Source organism: Schistocerca piceifrons, chromosome X (assembly GCF_021461385.2).
Source record: "Schistocerca piceifrons isolate TAMUIC-IGC-003096 chromosome X, iqSchPice1.1, whole genome shotgun sequence".
In the NCBI taxonomy this organism is placed as follows: Eukaryota; Metazoa; Arthropoda; class Insecta; order Orthoptera; family Acrididae; genus Schistocerca; species Schistocerca piceifrons.
Window position 1 is genome coordinate 14,774,020 of NC_060149.1, and position 23,963 is coordinate 14,797,982.

The 23,963-nt window shown below is 35.4% G+C and overlaps 1 protein-coding gene across 2 annotated transcripts in view; it reads right to left on the reverse strand.

Annotated features, from left to right (window-relative positions):
• Window positions 1-551: 551 nt before the first annotated feature.
• Window positions 552-23,963, reverse strand: part of LOC124721768 (inactive selenide, water dikinase-like protein) — a 152,216-nt gene continuing 128,804 nt past the window's right edge. For both annotated transcript variants that reach the window (XM_047246878.1, XM_047246877.1), the window contains one exon: window positions 552-2,183. In XM_047246878.1, coding sequence (XP_047102834.1) covers window positions 2,026-2,183 — 158 coding nt within the window. In that variant the 3' untranslated portion in view covers window positions 552-2,025. The remainder of the gene's footprint in view (window positions 2,184-23,963) is intronic.

Consider the following 23,963-nt stretch of genomic DNA (forward strand, 5'->3'; position numbering starts at 1 on the left):
GGCAATGATGGTCGAAGTAAACACGATACAAAATTCAGACTGACTATAGCAAGGAAAGTATTTATCAGGAAGAGGAGTTTTTTAACATCTAATATAAATTTATAACTGTTTGGAGGTATTTTATGAAGGCATTTGTCTGGAGTGTAATCTTGCAAGGAGTAAAATGTTGACAAGAAGAGAATAGAAGCTATCAAAATGTGATGCTATAGAACACAGCTGAAGATTACATGGTTAGATTGCACAACTAATGGGGTGGTACTAAATAGAATTGGAGAGAAAAGGAATTTGAGGCACAACTTGGTGACAAGGGACTGGTTGATAGGACACATTGGGAGACGTCAAGGAATCATTAATTAAGTATTGCGGGAAGCGGAGAGGGTGGGGGGGGGGGGGGCATAAAAATTGTACAGAGGCCAAGAGATAAATGCAGTAAGAAGGTCCAGAAGGGTTTAGGTTGCAGTAGTTACGCGGAGAAGATGAGGCTTGCTCAGGATACGCATGTGGAGAGCTGCGTCAAACCAGTCTTCAGACTGAAGACAAGAACAACATTATTTAAGTTTGAAAAAATTAACTTTTATTTGTACAGCACACAAACAACTGTTATTACATTATAGTTATGTAATTTATAATGTCAATTGTGGGATGCAGATCGCTGGTAATTGGTAACAGTAGTAGTAACATAGGCAGTACACATCTGCAGACTCTGTTTATGAATGAAGATGGGTAAATTTAACATTTGTTTCAGCTCTAGAATTTTCAAAATGTGCAAAGTGACATTATGTATTTGTGTACCTTAATTCTATGTAAATAATTATTCTAGATGTATCCAAACACAGACAAATTAAGTTACAATAAACCTGATACATGACAGGACTTTTTTCATTTTAAATGGAACTATTTCATTTTTGGCATTCTCCACCTTTTTAAACTAATTCATAAGAACACTGAGCATAGATATACTACACAGAGCAGGATTAAATAATTTTACTAATATGTCTAAATGCCTGGAACTACTTGCCACACAAGAAACTTTTTTGAGACTTATGGTTAAAATGTGAAATCATCATAAAATTTCAGTCAACAGTAAATCTGTATCATAAAAATCCAAAAACCCTGCCACGTCTCACAAGGACCACCCAAAAAGAAAAATCTTAATCTAACAGAAAAGAAACTGATAACTACAATGTCTACAATAACTGTAACTCATTAAGTACACAAGAATTTTAACTGATTTTACAGCTCATAAGCAGTATGATGAAGACATCTTATGAAGACAAACATTATCATCATTGCAATAGCTGTTAGAAACTTTGGCTATCACAAGTCATTCAATGCCTGGCTACAAAACATGTTCATCGCAACTGCAATTATCAGTCTCACTTTTACAACATAAACATTGGATTGCAAGCACAGCATTCAATTGCAAAAATGCTGTAACTGATTAAATCCTTCACAAAATCACTTCAGGAATCTAACAGATTTATCACAAATGGCAGGTACTTCCAATTTCCATTCACTTCTTGTGCTACTACACCCTTTTAATTAAAAATTCCAACAAATATATAAACAATAACATAAAATAACAGATTTTGCAGCCTTGACTAATTCCATTTTTAATTTGAACTGCTAAACACTATCATCATCGTAACAGCTGTTTCAGAAACTTTAACTACTACAAATCATTCAGTGTCAAACAGCTCAAATTTTCTCTCTCAGGCTACATATCAGATTACATATCCTAACATAATAAAGTTCGTTAAATGCATTTTGTCCCCTAAAATGATTGCTTAGAATTATGGACCACAACAATGAGAGAACAAAAAGCAGGTCTATCCAGCTGTGTCACATTAAGTATTTGTACAAGAAGAGTTATTTTCTTCCTCCAATAAGTAATCAGGGATAAGTCAAACATCACTTAAATTTATAGTGGAAATGGAAATCAACTAAATATCCAACAGTCAGATACTGATTATTTAGGCCAAAAGATACCTTCATGAAAGCATGAATGAAATGTACTGCAATATTTTATGCAATTTCAAGTATTGTGGCATCTGATTTTATTTGTGCTGTTCTCTGACCCTGACAAACAGTACCAATAATCCATGGTTCATATCCTTCCTTTGCAGAAAATTCTCTGATGAACTCATGAGCTCTAGTTTTGTCCAAACAGATCAAGAGCCCTCCTGCAAGCAAATAACCAAAGTATCAAAAACACAAACCAACATGAGCGGGCGTGAATGCGCACGCGCACACGCACGCACGCACGCACGCACACACACACACACACACACACACACCAAAGCAAAAACTTGGGAACTTGTCACTGATCAGGTCCTTTGACAAGTCACCTCCAGATTAACCACCACTATGTCTCTGAACCTTAATACTGACACACTATAACTAATGTCACTTCTTTCACTGCTTCAAATAATGTCAGGGGGTTGGTTGGTTGGTTTAAAGGAGTGGGGGAAGGGACCAAACTGCGAAGTCATCGGTCCCTTGTTCCTGGTAAAATAACTACACAAGGGTAAGAAGAAAAGAATGGAGCTGTACGGCAGATGTAGAGACGATATAAAAGGTTACTGGCAATGGAAAGGAAAGCGTTTCTGAAGAAGATAAATTTTTTAACATCGAGTATAGATTTCAGTATCAGGAAGTTGTTTCTGAAAGTATTTGTATGGAGTGTAGCCATGCATGGAAATGAAACATAGACGATAAATAATTTGGACAAGAAGAGAATAGAAGCTTTTGAAATTTGGTGCTACAGAATAATGCTGAAGATTATATGGGTGCACATAACTAACGAGGAGGTACTGCATAGTATTGGGGAGAGGAGAAATTTGTGGCAGAACTTGACTTGGAGAAGGGAAAAGTTGGTAGGACATTTTCTGAGGCATCAAGGGATCACTAATTTAGTATTGGAGGGCAGCGTTGAGCGTAAAAACTGTATTTTTATTTATATAGAAAACAACTTAAAAAATTAAAATGTTAACTAACTTCTTGCATTTGGATAACATTTTAATTTTTTGAAGAACTAACGTTTTCGGTTTAAAAATTTTCAGTAAGCACTCTGTGTTGTGAATCACAAGTTAAATTCTTTTTCCCATACATAATAATAATATATGTAATTGTATCATCTGGAATATTATCATTAAAGAATGCACATAATTTCATTTTTGTCTTTTGAGTAGTTACAACATTCATTCTTGTACACATTAATTACAAGAATTGGAAAATTTTGAACAAAATTGAAAGTACTTACATTTACATCATTATTCAAGTGAGTTATTCTTTTAAAATCACAGAAAGCATCATAAGCTGTCGAAGTTATTTGGTGGATAAAGATTCCACAATCACAATTCTTGTGGAAAAACATTTCTTCCATTTTTTAACAGAGAAATTTGTAATTTTACATGATCAAATAAAGAAGAATCAAGGATGTGATTATTTTTTCAATTAGTTTGGAAAACAACAAAAATAAATTAAGGCATATCAAATTCTATTGAATTATAGTAATTAGTAATATATAGTTCAAAATTTATTTTTACTTGTAATGCAGAAAATTCAACTGTTTGAAGTTCAAAGAAAGAAACTGGAATTTCAGGATTTTTCAGTCTTTCTTGTTCTAGTTCAAGCAAAAATTCTAGTTCATATTTAACAACAGGAACACAAATGTCCATACTTTTTACAACAATTTTACCTTCTTTTGGAAGAACAGAATTATCATTACCAGTACTCCAACAAAGAATAGAATCTTCTTGATCTTTTCTCAAACTCCAAGTAAAAATTACAGTTAAATCATGTCCAAACATAATTTCCTTATAATCTTTAAAAATCCACCAAATAATTCTAGTGGATAAAGATAACTCACTCAAAAGAGAAGAAGTTAATCAAATAAGAGCTGAAGAAGACATAAAAGGATGTTCAACTCTAGACAACTTTAAGACATAATTATCAATCAGTTTAATATTTAATTTTCCATCATATGCAGAAAAATCAGTTCCATATGTATGAACAACATCAAAACTTGTGTAAAGTTACGAGCAATTAGAATGAACCCAACCAGCACCAATATTAATGTTAAGTTCTTATTGTTGGGAAAATTTAGATTATTTTTAGTCTTCTCATTCACAGGAAATGAGTAAAACTGGTTATTCTCAATTTGGTTCATGATTTATAAAGGAAAAAAAAAAAAACCATCAGTTCATTTTTAAAACAACAGTTACACAAGCACCATTGAAGTCAATCAGATCATCATTTTCGTCAATTACGGTTATCTCTAAATTTTCAATAGTATCAAATATGGAAATCTTTATAGGATGATTTGGCTGATAAATTATTGGACCTCCAGATTCAGAATTCGGCTTAAATAAAGCAATAATATTAGTTTTTTAATAAAAATGATTATCTTTAACAAACATTCCTTCAGCCAAATTAAAATTCACATTTAATAACTCAAATGGAATAATTTTAGGAAAATCGTTAGCAACAGTTATTTGATTAGGCTCAATAACTTATCTAATAAATTCTAGCACACTTTCAATATTATTTTCTTTTATATCCATGTATACTTTATCACTTTCAACAGAAATTCTATTTAAAACTATTTTCTTTAATATGAATATTTAGATTTTTTGAATGAACAATTTTTTTTTAAATTTTTCGAACTATATTGACCAACAGGAATTTCTATTGTTTCTCCATCACAGTAAAGTTTATTATTTTTCGATGTGATGTTTGGAGTTAAAGTTGAGTAAAATCCAACAAGTGAAACCATTTTTAAATTTCTTATTGTAGCACTTAATTGTTTCTTCAGAACAGAAGGATTATGGCACAATTGAATTAATCAACTCACTTATATTAGTAAAAATTATGTAAATAAATGACACACTGGGAGCCAAAATTAAGAATTCCAGAAAAAAATCAAAAAACAAACATCATAAACTTTTACCAAATTCAATACGATGTGCAATAATTGGACCAAGCGGTTGTGGAAAAACAACATTAATGACTGATAATTGTATTCTAGCAACAGGATAGCTAAATTGGAAAAAAGTAATCAATTGGACATTTATTCAAAAAGTTTAGATCAACCAAAATATCAACAATTTATAAAAAGATGTGAAAAAATTAAGCATAAAATTAATGAACAAATTGTTAGTGTAATTGAAAATAATGATAAAATTATTCCATTAGATGTATGTGAAGAAAATTCAGTGGTTTTTGATGATTTCATTCTTGAAAATCAAGATATAGTTAGAGGATAATCTGAAATTTTAAAATATTTTTAGAAGAAGATGACAAATTTAAATCATATTTATCATAATCAAAATATCCACGTGTGTGCTGCCGGTCTATGGTGTCCAACGGGCACAATATTTCGGCGATCATACATGTCGCCATCATCAGGTGAACTGACGGACTGAGCTCCTGTGAACGTGCCAGCACGGAGATCCGTACGCTATGGCTGCTCAGAGGGAACTGGGTTCAGTCGCGGCGGTGGCTGATTTAAATACCCTCCGCCCGCGGCGCGCTCCCTCCGCCGTCCGCACCCCGCGCCACGGTCGCGCGGTGGAACAGATTGCGACGGCGTCTGAGATGACGTCTATGTGATGGCTCTGTCCGCCGTGGTCGTCACAACTATACATTTGCTCGATTTACTCTTGATTAACCCAATCGCTGGTTCCCAAGCCTTGCTAAGATTATAGCCACAGTCACGGTTTATGAGGTCGTCATTGGTGCGAATTTCGATGGCCTCTCTAACAACACTGTCCCAGTATCTCAACATCTGTACCAGAATCCTCGTGCGGTCATACTCCATGGCGTGATTTTCCGACAAACAATATTCAGAGACCGCCGACTTGCTCGGATACATCAGTCGAGTGTGCCTCTGGTGTTCACGGCATCGATCCTCGACGGTACGCATCGTCTGACCAATATACGACTTGCCACATTGACACGGAATCTGGTACACACCGGCCTTCCTCAAACCGAGGTCATCTTTGGCGCTCCCCACCAGTGCACGAGTTTTATTTGGAGGACAAAACACAGTTCCGACCTGGTGTTTCTTCAGAATGCGGGTGATTTTCCCCGAGAGTGCGCCTGTGTATGGAATAAATGCAGTGCCTACCTCCTCCCTCGTGACTTCATCCATCTCAACAGGTTGTGCTGCAATGGTTGGGCGGAGAGCACGTTGAATCTGCCGCTCTGAGTACCAATTTTTTCAAAATACAGTTCTCAGATGTTCCAATTCCTGGGGTAGACTCTTTGCGTCAGAGGTAGTGTGCGCCCTATGTACTAGAGTTTTAAGTACCCCATTCCTCTGTGAAGGGTGGTGGCAGCTGTCTGCGTGCAAATACAGATCAGTGTGTGTGGTCTTCCGATACACCCCATGACCTAGGGTGCCGTCAGCCCTTCTCTTGACCAAGACATCAAGGAAAGGCAATTTACCCTCCGTTTCAGTCTCCATAGTGAATTTGATGTTGGGGTGTATGGAGTTTAGATGTGTAAGGAAGTCAAGGAGTTTATCCCTACCATGTGGCCAGATGACGAATGTGTCGTCCACGTAACGGAAAAAGCAAGTAGGTTTCCATACGGATGACGACAGGGCTTCCTCCTCGAAGTTCTCCATGCACAAATTCGCTACCACCTGTGAGAGTGGGCTACCCGTGGCGACTATGCACACTGATCTGTATTTGCACGCAGACAGCTGCCACCACCCTTCACAGAGGAATGGGGGTACTTAAAACTCTAGTACATAGGGCGCGCACTATCTCTGACGCAGAGTGTCTACCCCAGGAATTGGAACATCTGAGAACTGTATTTTGGAAAAAATGGGTACTCGGAGTGGCAGATTCAACGTGCTCTCCACCCAACCACTGCAGCACAACCTGTTGAGATGGATGAAGTCACGAGGGAGGAGGTAGGCACTGCATTTATTCCATACACATGCACACTCTCGGGGAAAATCGCCCGCATTCTGAAGAAACACCAGGTCGGAACTGTGTTTTGTCCTCCAAATAAAACTCTTGCACTGGTGGGAAGCGCCAAAGATGCGTCATCTCAGACGCCGTCGCAATCTGTTCCACCACGCGACCGTGGCGCGCGGCGCGGACGGCGGAGGGAGCGCGCCACGGGCAGAGGGTATTTAAATCAGCCGCCGCCGCGACCGAACCTAGTTCCCTCTGAGCAGCCATAGCGTACGGATCTCCGTGCTGGCACGTTCACAGGAGCTCAGTCCATCAGTTCACCTGATGATGGCGACATGTATGATCGCCGAAATATTGTGCCCGTTGGACATCATAGACCGGCAGCACACCCGTGCTTATTTTGATTATCAAATACGCCGGGAGAAACTCAAGAATCACATATTTATCATGAATTTATTGGAGGAGATTTAAAGATTGATCAATTTAAAGAATTATGTAGTAAATGTTGGACTAAAGATAAATTCGGTTTTGTCACGATTGATATGACAAGAAAAATCAATGGAAGGTAAATATAGTGAAAAGATTAAGGATTTTATTTAACATTGAACATTAACATTAAACATAAAGTGAACAGAACTGATGAACGCAATACAGAAACATAAGCGTTGAACGATAAACATAAACACTGAATGCAAAATACAATCCACAAGTTGTTAAAATAGTGAGACGAAATAAAAAAATTAAAAGCACAATTAAAAGAACAGTTTAACTAATGGAAAAAAAAAAACGGAAGAGAATATGAAAAATGTAAGAAAGAATATCAACCAGTTATCGATACAATAGAAAAAGTTGAAGGAATCAAAGGTTTAGCTGATAAAGTTTTAAAAGCAACCGAAGAATATAGAGAAGTTCTAAGGCAAATTGTTCCTTATAATAAACATTATTTTAAAGAATTTAATGATATTTCAACAACGGAACATTATGAAAGCGATAAAAGAGATTTCACATTAAGTGATTCAGAAATACAACATTTATTGAATGAATATGGGGAAGAAATTAAAAACAGGAAACAGTTAAAAGGCAAACAAAAAGCAGCCACATCAGAAATTGTTAAAAAATATATAAGTGAAAGAATGTTGTAATATATTAATCATAGTGAAGACAAAGTTTTTGGATTAAGGCCTGTTGGTGCATTTAAGTTTGTTGGTAAATTTCCAGTAAAATTTGAAGCAGCTAAATTAACAATTGGTGATAGAACATATGAAGGAACTGCTGGATTAATGAATGTTAAAAAGTAACTATGGGCGATATGAATACACCATTTACAGGTTCTGATTTATCAAATTATGCAGATATATTGATTCAATCAGGAGCATTATATTCTGACAATAATCCAAATAAAAACATCAAGTAAAGGCAATAAATATAAATATCTGATAAAACGAATTGTTGATCTTTATCTTTCTAAAAAATTATCTGATTCAGACAGATGAAAAATTTGGTGAAGATTTAGTAAAAAACATTCAGAAAAATCAGGCGAATGTACTTGGATTAATGATGTTTGACAATTAATTGACAGATTAGCTGTTATTCATGGTGAAGAATCAGCTGAAAATAAAAATTATAACCAAGAAGTTGGCATAACAAAAATGTTAGAAAAACAAATTTAGTGATTTCATTATCAACAGTCCAAAACGTATTACATACTTAATCAAATTTTTGAATGATCTCTCTCACGCATTTTGATAAAGTGAAAAATACGGAAAAGGTTTAGTAAACACTTTAATTAACAAATCACCATTCAAAATACATCTTCCCGGCTATAAATATTGTGGACCGCGGACAAAATTAGAAGAAAGATTAGCTAGAGGACATCAAGGAATTAATCGATTAGATGACAAATGTAAGGAACATGACATTGCTTATAGACATAATACAGAATTAGAAAGAAGACATGAAGTAGATAAAGAACTTCAACTATTTGCATAGGAAAAAATGCATGTTTCCGATGCTTCTTTAGGTGAAAAAATTGCTGCAACATCAGTTAGAGGAAATATGTATGGAAAACAGATTAGATTACATTAGTACTTGTTCCATAGATCATGAATACGACACTCTGAAATGATGTGGAACGTGTCAGGTTAATAAAAGGTGTCTATACAAGATATTACATTACACAAAATATTACATGACACAGAATATTTTTAATTTTTTTTTTTTTTTTTGTGGGGTTGGGGAAATTACCCACTTATTATATCCAAAAAGTCATATAATGAGTAGGAGGAGTTGCCATTAAGAAATTCTTTAATTTCCTTTTAAATGCTATATTGCTATCTGTCAGGCTTTTAACGCTGTTAGGTAAGTGACCAAAGACTCTTGTGGCAGCATAATTTACCCCCTTCTGAGCCAAAGTCAGAGTTAACCTTGAGTAGTGAATATCATTCTTTCTCCTAGTGTTGTAGCCATGTAAACTGCTATTACTTTTCAATTCGTTCTGATTGTTAGTAACAAATTTCATAAGTGAATATATATATATTGTGAGGCTACAGCGAAGATCTCTAGCTCTTTAAATAAGAGTCTGCAGGATGATCTTGGATGAGCTCCAGCAATTGTTCTGATTACACACTTTTGTGTAATGAATACTCTTTTACTTAATGATGAGTTATCCCAGAATATGATGCCACACGAAAGCAGAGAACGAAAATAGGCATGGTAAGCTAATTTACTCAGATGTACATCTCCAAAATTTGCAATGACCGTAATAGCACAAGTAGCTGAACTCAAACGTTTCAGCAGATCCTCAGCGTGTTTTTTCCAGTTCAACCCCTCATCAATGGCTACACCTAGAAATTTTGAATATTCTACCTTAGCTACAGAGTTCTGATCAAAGTCTGTATTTATTTATGGTGTCATTCCTTTTACTGTGTGGAACTGTATATACCGTGTTTTGTCAAAGTTTAATGAGAGCCCATTTGCAGAGAACCACTTAATGATTTTCTGAAAAATATCATTTACAATTTCACCATTTAATTTTTGTCTGTTGGGTGTGGTAGCTATACTTTTATCATCGGCAAAAAATACCAGCTTTGCATCTTCATGAGTATAGAATGGCAAGTCATTAATATATATTAAGAACAGCAGAGGACCCAAGACCGAACCTTGCGGCACCCCATTCTTGATTGTTTCCCAGTTTGAGAAATCACCAGTTTTCTTTGCATATTATGTGAACTGCTTATTTCAACTTTCTGCACTCTTCCAGTTACGTATGATTTAAACCATTTGAGCACTGTCCCATTCAAACCACAGTACTTGAGCTTATCTGGAAGTATTCCATGATTTACACAATCAAAAGCCTTTGATAGATCACAAAAAATCCCAACGGGTGACTTCCGGTTACTCAGAGCATTCAATATTTCATTAGTGAAAGTATATATAGCATTTTCCATTGAAAAACCCTTCTGGAAACCGAACTGACATTTTGTTAAAACTTTATTTTTACAAAGGTGTGAAGCTACTCTAGAATACATTACTTTTTCAAGAATTTTGGATAAGGCAGTCAGAAGAGACACTGGGCAGTAGTTGACATCAGACATATCCCCTTTTTTTTGCAGCGGTTTAACAATGGCACACTTCAGTCTATCTGGGAAAATACCCTGCTGCAGAGAGCTATTACATATGTGGCTAAGAATCCCACTTATCTCTTGGGAACAAGCTTTTATTATTCTGCTGGAAATCCCATCAATTCCCTGTGAGTTTTTATTCTTGAGAGAATTTATTATCTTCCTAATTTCAGAAGGAGAGGTGGGTGGAATTTCAATTGTATCGAATGGTGTGGGTAAGGCCTCTTCCATTAACTGCCTTGCTTCTTCTAATGAACATTTGGATCCTATTTTCTCTACAACATTTAAAAAATGATTATTCAAAATGTTTTCGACTTCCATCTTGTTGTTTGTCAAGTTTCCTTTCGCTTTGATGGTAATGCCGTCATTCTGTACTCTTGGTTGCCCTGTCTCCCTTGTAATAATATCCCAAATTGTTTTGATTTTGTTATCAGAGGTATTAATGCATGATGCACATGCTTCTGGACTTTTTAATAACCTTTCTTAATGTAGCACAGTCCTTTTTATAAAATTTGGCTGTTTCTGGGTCATTACTCTTTCTTGTAGTTACATACCATTCCCTTTTATGGTTACAAGATATTTTTATTCCTTTAGTAAGCCAAGGTTTTTTGCATGGTTTCTTATAATTAGATTTAACTACTTTCTTGGGGAAACAGTTTTCAAATTCTGTTACAAGTGTATCATGAAATAAGTTATATTTTAAATTAGCATCGGGTTCCTTGTACACCCCATCCCAGTCTAACTGATGAAGATTTTCTCTGAAATTTCTAATTGTTGAGTCATTAATAGAACACACAACTTTGGAGGGTAGTTTTGTATTACTGAATGGAGCTATGTCATATACTAGCTTAGTATCATGATCAGAAAGCCCATTCTCAACAGGACAAGAATTTGTGTTTTTAAACTTATCTTGGTCTATAAAAGTGTTATCTATCAATGTGCTGCTGTCCTTTACTACCCGAGTAGGAAAATTAATGACAGATGACAAATTGAAAGAACCGAGCAAGACTTCTATGTCATTCTTCCTATTATACTCTTTCAGTGAATCAACACTGAAGTCCCAACAAATAATAATTTGCTTTCCCCTGTCTGACAGATAGCACAACAAGGCATCCAAGTATTGCAGGAATAAATGAAAGTTTCCTGAAGGGGACCTATATACTGTTACAATTATAAAAGAGCCCTTCTTCAGTTTAAGTTCACAGGCACATGCTTCTATATGTTGCTCTAGACAAAACTTTTTTGTATCTAAGCTTTCTACACAGTAATAACTTTTGACATATATGGCAACTCCTCCTCCCACCTTATTCTCTCTACTCATATGTGCACCTAGTTTATAACCACTGATATTACATTAGTAGATTAGAAGATGACAAAATGGATGGGATTAAAAAACTTTATTATTTTTTAATCTATATAAATGAACAACTTTTTTTATCAATTATACTTTGCTACCAAGTGGCATACTAAGCTAAAGGTGATCATACTTAATGATCAACTAAATGCAACTGAAACATTTTTGACTAAAGTTCAAGAAAGAAAGATTGATGACTGATGTTCAGAAAATAAAGAAAGAGAAAAAATTATCCGAAATTTGCTTGTATCTATTTCAATTGCGAAAAAAATTACTGAATATCTAAGGCGCTGGACTAACAAAACATGAAGGTGGTTTTCTTCCATTAGTATTTGCAGCTTTAGCTTATCTTGCAACAATTGGTTCATAATGTGGCAGATCTGCATCAACTGCAAATACAGTGCTAAACAAGAAAAAAGGTGATCAAGAGATAGAAGAACAAAAAAGACATAACTTGGAAATGGAAAAGGGCAGTGGAATGAAAGAAGTAAAAATCATTTCAAAGAAATAATCGAAAAATTTAATGAACCTTTATCTAATTTTGAAATAGAAAAACTAGTTAAACAATTAAAACTTAAATAAGTTTCGATGCATTTTTATGATTGATGAACTGCCAAATGAACCGTAAAATTTAGAAAGTGGAATAGTAAATTTAGATACTTCTGATCATGTTGAACTCATTGGATTTGCTACTATAAAAACAGAGATATAAATTTTGTTTTTGATTCATATGGAGGAAATATTGGGAAAAATAATTTATACTACAATATCAAGAGAATTCAAATTTTCAATGAAATAATTTGTGGACATTTGTGTCTATGTTTTAAAACTGTTATGCAAAAATTGTAAGTTTAATGATATTTTAAATTTACTAAATGGACATTTTTGGAAATAAAATCGTTAGGGATTTTCAGTCATTAGAGGCACAAATTATTGGTGAATTAACTTCAAAATTTGAAGATTTTCAATCAAAAATCTAAGATTCTCAAACAGAAGTAGACTCAAAAACATATGATGTAGTTAAAGAATTTCAAAAAGAATTAAATGAAAATTTAAAAGTTGCAAAATATTATATTGATTTTAAAAATAGAAGAATTGTTAACAGTAATGATAAACTTGATGATTTGGATGTGATTAGTAAAAGATATTTGGAAACAAGACTTTTAGAAACTAAACAACAATATATAAATTTTTATTCCAAGAAAGATATTGAGAAAGTTTTATCAGATTACTTTTCAAAAGGCGATTTAACTCCGTAATTAAATGAATTAAGTAATCTTAAAGATATTATTGGTATTTATGATGGTATCATGGAACATCAAATGAAAGAAAGAAATAAAAACCAAAGACAAGGTTAATTCAATGGAAAATGTGCTTAAATCTATAGTTTCAAATTTATATGGAAAAGTTGGTAAAGTTCTACAAATAATAAAGTCTTTGGATGCAAGCAACTAATTAAAATTACTTTTCATTCTATATAAATGGAGAATCATAATCAAATTTACTGTTTGAAGTGCAAAAAGCTTACTGACACACTTCAGCCTCATAGATTGACAACCAAAAATGGAAAACAAAGAATTGAAGGCCTTTGTTCAATTTGTAAAATGAAAAAGAGCAAATTTGTTTAAATAATTTTTAGGTGAAGGTCTAAATATTCGTGACCAAATTAAAAATGAATTACATAAGCCAATGAAAAAAATTGGCTATCACTAGTATTTGAATCCGGGGGATGAAAAGAGCAGCAAATAACCGAGAAGTGTGGAGGAAGATTGTTGAAGAAGCCAAGGCCCACCAAGGTCTGTAGCGCTACTGAAGAAGAATGAGAAAAAATTTTTAAAAGAAAAATGTAATTTCTTTTGTAATAGATGTTCATTGGCAAGCTTATTTAGCCAAAATAAACTCCAGAAAGTTGAAAGGAATATCAAGATACAGGATATAAATATTTATTGACTTATTGATGTTTTTCAAAATTTGCTTGGGCTATCTCAAAGCTAAAACAAGTAAAAATATAGCTGAATCTCAAAAAAAAAAAAAAGAAAAAGTCACCGCTCCATCGCCAAAAAAAATTGAATTTCAAGAGTTAATGAAAAAAGTTAACATTAATCATTATTCAACTTTTAGCGAATTAAGAGCATTTGTTGTTGGAAATTTTACGGAACATTCAGAGGAAAAATGTGGAAGGAAGTTACTCTTCAAGGAAATTATAAATGTGTGAAAGTTTCGAAATTAGTTGATGAATACACCAACAAGAGACATTCAACTATAAAAAAAATGGCGCCAAGGGTGTAAATAAAGAAGCTGAAAAAATCTGATTGAAAACTGTTTACATAAAAAATATTTGCTAGATGCTGAATCCAAATTTAAAATTGGCAATAAAGTGAGAATAAGTAAACGTAAAGGAATTTTTGAGAAACAATACACTGCCAATTGGTCAACAGAAATTTTCAAAATTGAAGATGTTGATCTTCCCAACGAAATAATTGGAAGATATTGACAGAAATTTTTATGAACTAGAAATAATGAAAACATATGTTCCACATGTTTACCTCGTTGAGAAAGTTTTGAGAATGAAAGGAGATAAAGTTTATGTTAACCCTCTAACGATAAGGTTGGGGTTGGATCCGACCCCAGCGAGTCTGTTTTGTTTATAACTCCCCATTCCCTTTTCTGAGAGCGCTGTGGTTCCAGCTACCCTACCAGCCAGTCGTCCCGAGAACGCCGATGAGGCCACGTCAGTCTGGCGAGTGACCTGCAGCTACCCCCTCTATCCGAAACCTACATTACCCGCGCTCGGGTTGGATCCGACCCCACCTTACTGTTTACATCACACTTATTAGTTTCTTTTGTGGGGAGGATTCAACCCTATATTGATGTTTATATTACATCTATGTTTTGTTTTCTCTTCTAGTATCTTACTAAAATGGCGCACCAACTCCTTAGAACTCCTGAGGAGATATACAACTAGTTTCTCCGACAAGAGGCTGAGTCAGAGGATGGCGACAATATCGATGCAGAAAACTGTTCACAAACCGAGGATGATGTATTATCTAATACTGATGACGAGAATGATGTATATCATTGTGCAGCAGGGGCAGTCGAGTTTGATAATTCTCAGTCAGATGTAGATGATGAGAGAAATTTTGAGCTAGGTAAAGACTTAGGAGACAATATGGACCAACAAACCCATCCATTCAAAATTTTCTAGGACACCAGGGTCAAATAATATTACTCATCTCCCTGGTCCACGTAGGAAAGCAAGGGGGTCACTAGTGAATTGGAAATATTTTTATTATTTATATATTCGAAAATTATAGAAAAAATGGTTTTGTAAACAAATCTTGAAATCGAGAAATCTAGGCTAAAGTACAATACGGTCCAGTGGTGTCATTCACCAACAGAGAGCGTTGAAATAAAAGGGTTGATGGGCCTTCTCTTTATGAGTGGTGTCCTAAGAAATTCTATGCTCAGTGTAGATGAGATGTTCTCAGCAACCTATGGACCTCCGGTATTCCGTTGCACTATGTGCAAGAAAAAGTTTGCATTTCTTACAGAAAACCTCCGCTTCTGTGATAAAGCCACCAGAGAGGCCAGAAAAATCAACGACAAATTTGCGGCTTTCAGAGAAGTGTGGGACATGTTTGAATCTAACAGTGAAAAAAATTATAGTCCATCTGAATATGTCACAGTAGACGAGACTCTACTGAGTTTTCGGGGTGCCTGTCCATTCAAAACGTATATCCCATCGAAACCCGACAAATATGGGTTGAAAATATTGTCACTATGCGACGCAAGGACGGTCTATTTTTTACGTGGCATTCCACACAGGCAAGGACAACCGAATAAAGAGGAGACCTGGAGAATTGCCTTTACCTGCCCAGTATGTTTTGCGCCTGACAGAAACTATCAGGGGCTCTAATAGAAACATTACAGCAGACAATTGGTTCTCCTCACTGGAGGTGACTGACGCCCTCCTCCAAAAGAAACTCACATTTGTAGGTACACTGAGGAGGAACAAACCGCAAATACCACCATCAATGCTTATTTCCGCTCCAGTAGGCTCACCAACATTTATGTATCAGGACGACAAATCTTTGGTGTCATTTACCCCAAAGAAAAATAAAAAAATTTAGTGATATCGTCTATGCACTTCTCTGGAGAGATAAATGAAAAATCAAATAAGCCTGAAATTGTGGAGTTCTACAATCTAACTAAAGGAGGGGTCAATGTATTGGATATGCTATGCCACAGCAGAACCACAAGAAGAAAATCAAGAAGATGGCCCATGCGGTACTTTTATACTATTTTAGACATCGCTGCTATAAATAGTTTTATCATTTACAAAAGCAATAGCAAAATGGACAGCTTTTCAAATGACGCGAGAATATCATTTCTCAAAAATCTTGCACTCTCTCTGACAAAACCTCTTTTGGAAAAGAGGTTGAATAACACACATCTTCCCCATGAACTCTGTTCGTCTATTGGAAAACTTTTAGAAAAAGAACCAATCGAATTAGATAAGCCTACCCAAGGACAGCCACTAAAGAAAAGAAGATGTGATTTTTGCGACGGATCAAAAGATAGGAAGGGGAATGCTTTTTGTAGTAAGTGTAAGCGTTCTATATGTGGGGAGCATAAAGTTATTATATGCCCTGGGTGTAAAGAAATTGAAATGTGATAAATTTTGCCAAATATGTATTTTCAGGGCTGTATGTGATCGTTTCCAGGATAACATTATACATTTATTATTTGTTCCTATTACATTATGTGTACAAAGACTTTTACTACTGAGAACTTTATATTTCGAAACTGCTGACACTATATTTTCTACAATTAGTAAGAGATGTTTCTCATTTAGTTCCAATCTTTAGAATTTCTAAAGCACTTAATTTCGTAGTTGATGACTGAATCTATTGATTTTTAATATGTTTTCAATAATTTTATAGAGAATATATCTATTAAGGTATTTTTTTGTAATCAAGTTCCTATTTTTTCCAAAGTGCTTTATATTCTTACTTATTGACTATGAAAATAAAAAAAATTGTTGTTATAACAAATATTAAGAGTGTTTAATTGATGATAAAACTTTTTCCCATTATTCATTTTTTATTTTACCCGGAAAATCGATATTCGGAGGGTGGGGTCTGATCCAACCCCACTTTACCGTTTATGTCAGGAAACTTCACCTTACCGTTAGAGGGTTAAATGGTTGGGTTTCGATAATTCGCACAACAGTTGGGTTAGTAAAGCTAATGTCATTTTCCAAAATGTTAATAAAGACATTTTATACATGAATGGAGAGTGTTATTGAAACTTTAAACATTTTTGGCATCGAATATAAAATTCATTATGCATATTGTTTCAGTAAAGAAGATGACTTTATTTTGATGTTCAGATAAAGTTTAACAAAAGAGACTTAATTTCAAAATTATTTGAAAATTTTAAATTTGAGTTGATGGAATCAAATGATGGCTTCAGTGAATTTTGTCTACTAGATGTATATAAAATATTTTATAAATTATTTACAATTTAATTTTGAAGAAAGTATTTCCAAATTTAGTTTTATATTATAAGAAACATTTGCTAAATCATTTGTAATGGCATGCAATAGTTTTGGTGAGTACACAGCCGAAGTGTTGAAATAATTTTCATAGCAAACTATTCTTAAAGTTTCTTTCATGGAATGATATAAATTTATTGAATTTGGCACATAATTCTCAAAAATTCTTCACAATTTCTAATTATATCTATTTGCTTTTGTGCATTTTTTAATTGTGCTTGGATGACGTTATTCAGTTCTTTTAAATGATTTATTTGTGCTTCATAACGTTGTTTAGCATTAATCTTTATCTTATATTCTCTATGTTTTCGAATGGACAGCAAAACAACATGAGTAATCCATTTTCTGAATTGTTTTGCTTCTTCTCTAGATTTTAAAATTAAAGAATGAACACCTCCTCCATTGATAAGAAATGAAGATTTTTCATTACCTTTTGACCTCTCCATTTTGGAGTGTTTTAAATCTTCTAATATTTTTTTTATCTTCATCAATATGCTTGAAAGCTTTATCTACTTCTTTATACTCCAATAACTATGCATCATGTTTTGCTTTAAACCATGGTTCATTATTTTCATCAATAATTATTAAAATCATTTTTGTTGTTATAAATGAATTTATTGATTTTTAGATCCACAAGAGACTCCATTCACATACAAAACAATTTAATATTTTTATATTTTTTAATTCTATTAAATTTTTTTGTTATAAATGGAAAGTGAAAATACACCAATAAAAGTATTCTATCACACCTGTTCCCAGAACTCCTGAAAATAGACACCGACTGTGGATATTTTATCACAGACACAGTCCCTCTGACCGTTCAGAGAGGTCACAAAAACTGTCCAAAAATGTAAACAACCATGCAGGAGACGTTCCTATTAGATGAAGGGGGTCCGACAGTCAATCAGTTCCAGTCATTTCACCAGGAAGCAGCTACACGGGTCGTGTTGTTTGTAGTTCAACCATGCATAGACGGTCAATACCACAGTTCGATCACGTCCACATTGTTACTTTCTACCAGGAAGGTCCCTCACCAAGGAAAGTGTCCAGGTGTCTCTGAACCAAAGCAATGTTGTTCAGGCATGGAGGAGGTACAGAGAGAGACAGGAACTGTCGATGACATGCCTCGCTCAGGCCACCCAAGGGCTACTACTGCAGTCGGTGACTGCTACTGACAGATTATGGCTCGGAGGAACCCCGACAGCCATGCCACCATGTTGAATAATGCTTTTCGTGCAGCCACAGGACATTGTGTTAAAACTCAAACTGTGCCCAATAAGCTCCACGATGCGCAACTTCACTCCCGACATCCATGGCGAGGTCCATCTATGCAACCACGACACTATGCTGCGCGTACGGATGGGCCCAACAGCATGCCAAATTGATCACTCACAAGGGAACCTCCCCATCGCACCCCCCTCAGATTTAGTTATAAGTTGGCACAGTGGACAGGCCTTGTAAAACTGAACACAGATCAATCGAGAAAACAGGAAGAAGTTGTGTGGAATTATGATAAAAATAAGCAAAATATACAAACAGAGTAGTCCATACGCAAGATAGGCAACATAAAGGATAGTGTGAGCTCAGGAGCGCCGTGGTCCCGTGGTTAGCGTGAGCAGCTGCGGAACGAGAGGTCCTTGGTTCAAGTCTTCCCTCGAGTGAAAAGTTTAGTTTTTTATTTTCAGACAATTATTATCCGTCCGTCCGGTGCTATGGGGAGGTTCCCTTGTCAGGATTTTATCACGTTCTCTTCAGCGATGAGTGTCGCATATGCCTTCAACAAGACAGTCATCAGAGACCTGTTTGGAGGTAACCCAGCCATGCTGAACACCTTAGATACACTGTCCAGCGAGTGCAGCAAGCTGGAGGTTCCCTGCTGTTTTGGGGTGGCTTATTTGGGGCCAACGTACACCACTGGTGATCATGGCAGGTGCCATAATGGCTGTACAATATGTGAATGCCATCCACTGACTGATAGGACAACCATATCGGAATCATATTCAGGTGGAGGGTGGTGGGGGGGGAGAGGGTGGATTGCAGCATTCGTCATCGATCACAATTTGCGCCCCCCATTATGCACATCTCGTGAAAGACTTCCTCCAGGATAATGACATCGCTCGACTAGAGTGTCCAGCATGTTTTGCGGACATGAGCCCTATCGAACATGCCTGGGATGGATTGAAAAGGGCTGTTTATAGACGACGTGATCCACTGATCACTCTGAGGAATCTACGCCGAATCGCCATTGACGAGTGGCACAATCTGGACCAACAGTGCCTTGATGAACTTGCGGATAGTATGCCACGACGAATACAAGCATGCATCAATGCAAGAGGACGTGCTCCTGGGTATTAGAGGTACTGGTGTGTACAGCAATCTGGACCACAATCGTCAGAGGTCTCGCTTTATGGTGGTACAAGATGTAATGTGTGGTTTACTTGAGCAATAAGAATGGCGCAAATGATGTTTATGTTGATCTCTATTCCAATTTTCAGTACAGGTTCTGCAATTCTCTGAACCGAGGTGATCCAAACTTTTTTTGACGAGTCTAAAATGATTTGTCCACTGTGCAACCAAGAAAAAGAAATTCATACAGAAATTTAAAAACTTAATTTGCCTTCAAAATAAGGCTGTAAAAATTGTATGAGAAAGGTGCAAAAAGAGTGCGTTCCTATCACGCATAATATAAAACCTTTCTTTTTGTGAAAAATATGGAAAAGAAATTAAAAATGCCTGTATGTATGTAAACTGTGATCATTCAAAAGACGAGAAATTAGCATTACTTTATCAAACATAAAGAAAGAGAATATCAAAAAGATGATTTTTTTGTGGAAAATTTATCTGTAAATAATATTTGGAAACATCAAAAAATACCATATCATGAAAAAATATTAAAAAGTAATTCATTCTTTATTTTGTCGTCCAAACATTTTTATAATCAAGCATCCAAGGATTTAGATACTTAGAAATCATTTCAATTTCCTAGACAACAGTTTAATACTTTTAAGAAATCTTTTTTCTCATCTTTTATTTTATTTGGATTTAATTTATAATGTCCATATGGCAATGTATTAATTCCATCTTGTAATGCAACTCATTTATCACTGTCAGAACTTGAAACAATGTTATTGCATTCAACTGTATACAATTCATGTCTAAATGATGTAATTAAATTCATTTTTCTGTATTACTTTACTTTGCCATCTAAGCGCCCTTTATAATCACCAAACTGATTTCATTTTTCACAGCTGATTTTTTTAACTCCTTCAAACTTTTTCTCTTCATTTTCGCGAACTCTGTATGCATACATTTTCTATCTTAAACTCACATGTCCTAGAATGATTTTTTCACTATTTCCATCCTTCATTTTTCCTAAAACTTCGTTTACTTGCAGATTTCCATAAATATTGTCTTTTCGATAATCACTTGTCTCAAATTTGTCTACCATTGTCTTCATGTCTTTATAGAAATCTTTAGTACTTATATCATAAATGAAAGGACCAGTATCCATATAACATAGATCAATATTGTCCCCATATTTTGGCTTCATAACATTGTAGTGAAAATCATACATTTTTCTTTTCGATACATCTGAAATAGTCATTCGAATATAAATTGGTTTATTCAACATTAATTTTATTTTCTTCATAGGATCTGCTACTAGATTTTCTTAAAATACTGTAGTATGCTCATAATTTGGTTTAGAAACATATGTTCTATATATTCTTGGATCTGTAATGATTTTTAAATTTTGTCTATTTGTAATGTTTTCCATTTTTTCAAACACAGAATTATTCATCAATTTGTAGAAACCTTTTTCAAAATTGTTAGCTGCCCTTTTTCTCATTTTGGTATTAAAATGAACGTATTTTTTCAACCACCCTGACTGTTCAAACGATAAGACTATGAATTTTCTTTAATTTTAGTGCAAGACTTAATTATTGTTTAAGATTTCTATAATGCAGGGCTTATGTTTCTTTGTTAGTCTAAGTTGTTGTTACTTTATTTCCTCCTTCTGGAGCCAAAGGTAGATCTGTATGAAAATCATGTAATTTTCTTGGATATTCTAGATCAACTAAAAAAATATAGCCACATTTACAATAATCTGGAATTTTAAGTATTTTTTCTGCACTATTATATTTTGGCTCTATCCACTCAAAATTTCTGAATGGCAAAAATTGAGACACTGCCCAACCATAAAATTTGTTTCCATCTCAACATGCTACATAATTTGACTTGTTTTGACTCAAATTTTTCATATGTCATTTGCTTTTGCAGATCTTTTAATACTTTGAGAAATTCCACCTCTAATTCTTTTCTCAAGAAACAAGATCACGTTATAATCATATAATAAATGCAATTTCATTTTTCTCTTTTTTCACATAGAATGGTGAGGCTTCCTGTTGTCATGTCCTAGTTCATGAACCAGGGGCAACGTATGAGTGGCCAAGTAAGTGGTCCTGACAGTGGCCAAGTAAGTGGTCCTGACAGTCGGGATACCAGTTACTTTGGAATAAGACTGGGCATCTCTGACATATTTTGAGTCATGGTCACCTTTGTGCTCAGATGGCAAAGACTACCAAATCCACCGGTTAGTCCCTCAACCGTTAGGGGTAAAACTCAATGGGACCCGGGGCAAGTAAGGCTAGCAACCTGCTTCCCTGGTACTGATGCTGGACACAACCAGAGCAAAATGCCTCGGACCTTTGAAGATGACGGATTTCCTCCTCTAATTGACAAACCAGGGGCTCCTAAGATACGACTCGGCAAATTAATGGTAACGAGATGGGGAGCTATTAATATCAATGGGGGCTACATCGGGAAGAAGGTAGAGCTGGCAGAGGCTGCAAGTAAGATGGGGTTGGATGTTTTAGTTGTTAGTGACATTCGGGTAAGGGGTGAGAAAGAAGAGGAAGTGGGAGAATACAAGGTCTACCCGTCAGGAGTCAAAGCAGGAATAACACAATGGGGTGTAGGGCTTTACATCAGGAAAGAAATGGAACCCTGCGTAGTTGCAATAAGGTATGTAAACGAACGACTGATGTGGATAGATTTGACAGTGTCTAGCAAGAAAATTAGGATTGTGTCAGTATATTCGCATTGTGAAGGGACAGATCAAGATGAGATGGATAGTTTTTATGACACACTCAGTGATGTAGTTGTTCGAGTAAAGGACATGGACAGTGTTCTGCTCATGGGCGATTTTAATGCCAGGATTGGAAATCTAACAGAAGGGTATGAAAAGGTTATGGGTAAATTTGGAGAGGATATGGAGGCCAACAGCAATGGGAAACAACTCTTGGATTTCTGTGCCAGTATAGGCTTAGTAATCACAAACTCCTTTTTTAAACATAAGAACATTCACTGGTATACCTGGGAAGGCAGGGGAACCAGATATGTCATTGACTATATAATAACAGATCAGAAATTCAGGAAGGCTGTGAGGGACACACGTGTATTCAGGGGATTCTTTGATGACACTGATCACTATTTAATCTGCAGTGAAATTGGTATTGTGAGGCCGAAAGTGCAGGAGGTCAGGTCCATATGTAGGAGGATAAGAGTGGAGAAACTTCAGGATAAGGAAATCAGGCACAAGTACATAACAGTGATCTCAGAAAGGTACCAGTTAATTGAATGTAGTCAATTACAGTCACTGGAAAAGGAATGGACAAGGTACAGGGACACAGTACAAAAGTGGCTAAAGAATGTCTTGGAACAGTAGTGTTAAAGGTAGGATGAAGCAAACAGCTTGGTGGAATGACGCAGTCGACGCAGCCTGTAAAAAGAAAAAGAAGGCGTATCAAAAATGGCTACATACCAGAACTCAGGTAGACAGAGAAAGTTATGCTGAATAAAGAAACAAAGCCAAACAGATAATTGCAGCATCCAAGAACAAATCTTGGGAATACTTTGGGTCAAGCTGCTGGAAAACCATTCTGGAGTGTAATTAGCAGTCTTCGAAAGGGAGGTAAGAAGGAAGTCACAAGTATTTTGGAGAGTTGTTCAATGTAGGTGAAAATACGATCAGCAATGTTTCAGATTTCTATGTACAATGGGATAGGAATTATGATGGAAAAAGATCACATTTGAGGAAGTGGAGAAAATGGTCAATAGACTGCAGTGCAATAAAGCGGTTGGGGTGGATGAAATTAAGTCGGAACTCATCAAATACAGTGGAATGTCAGGTCTTAAATGGCTACACAAGATAACTGAAATGGCGTGGGAGTCAGAACAGGTTCCATCAGACTGGACAAAAGCAGTAATCACACCAATCTTTAAACATGGAAACAGAAAAGATTGTAACAACTACAGAGGTATCTCTTTAATCAGCGTTGTGGCTAAAATCTTCTCTGGTATTGTTGAAAGGAAAGTGCAAGTATTAGTTGAGGACAAATTGGAGGAAGGCCTCTTAGAAGTTGTTAGGACCAGATCTTTAGCTTACAGCAAATAATGGAGAAGTGTTCCAAGTGGAACAGTGAAGTGTATCTATGCTTTATAGA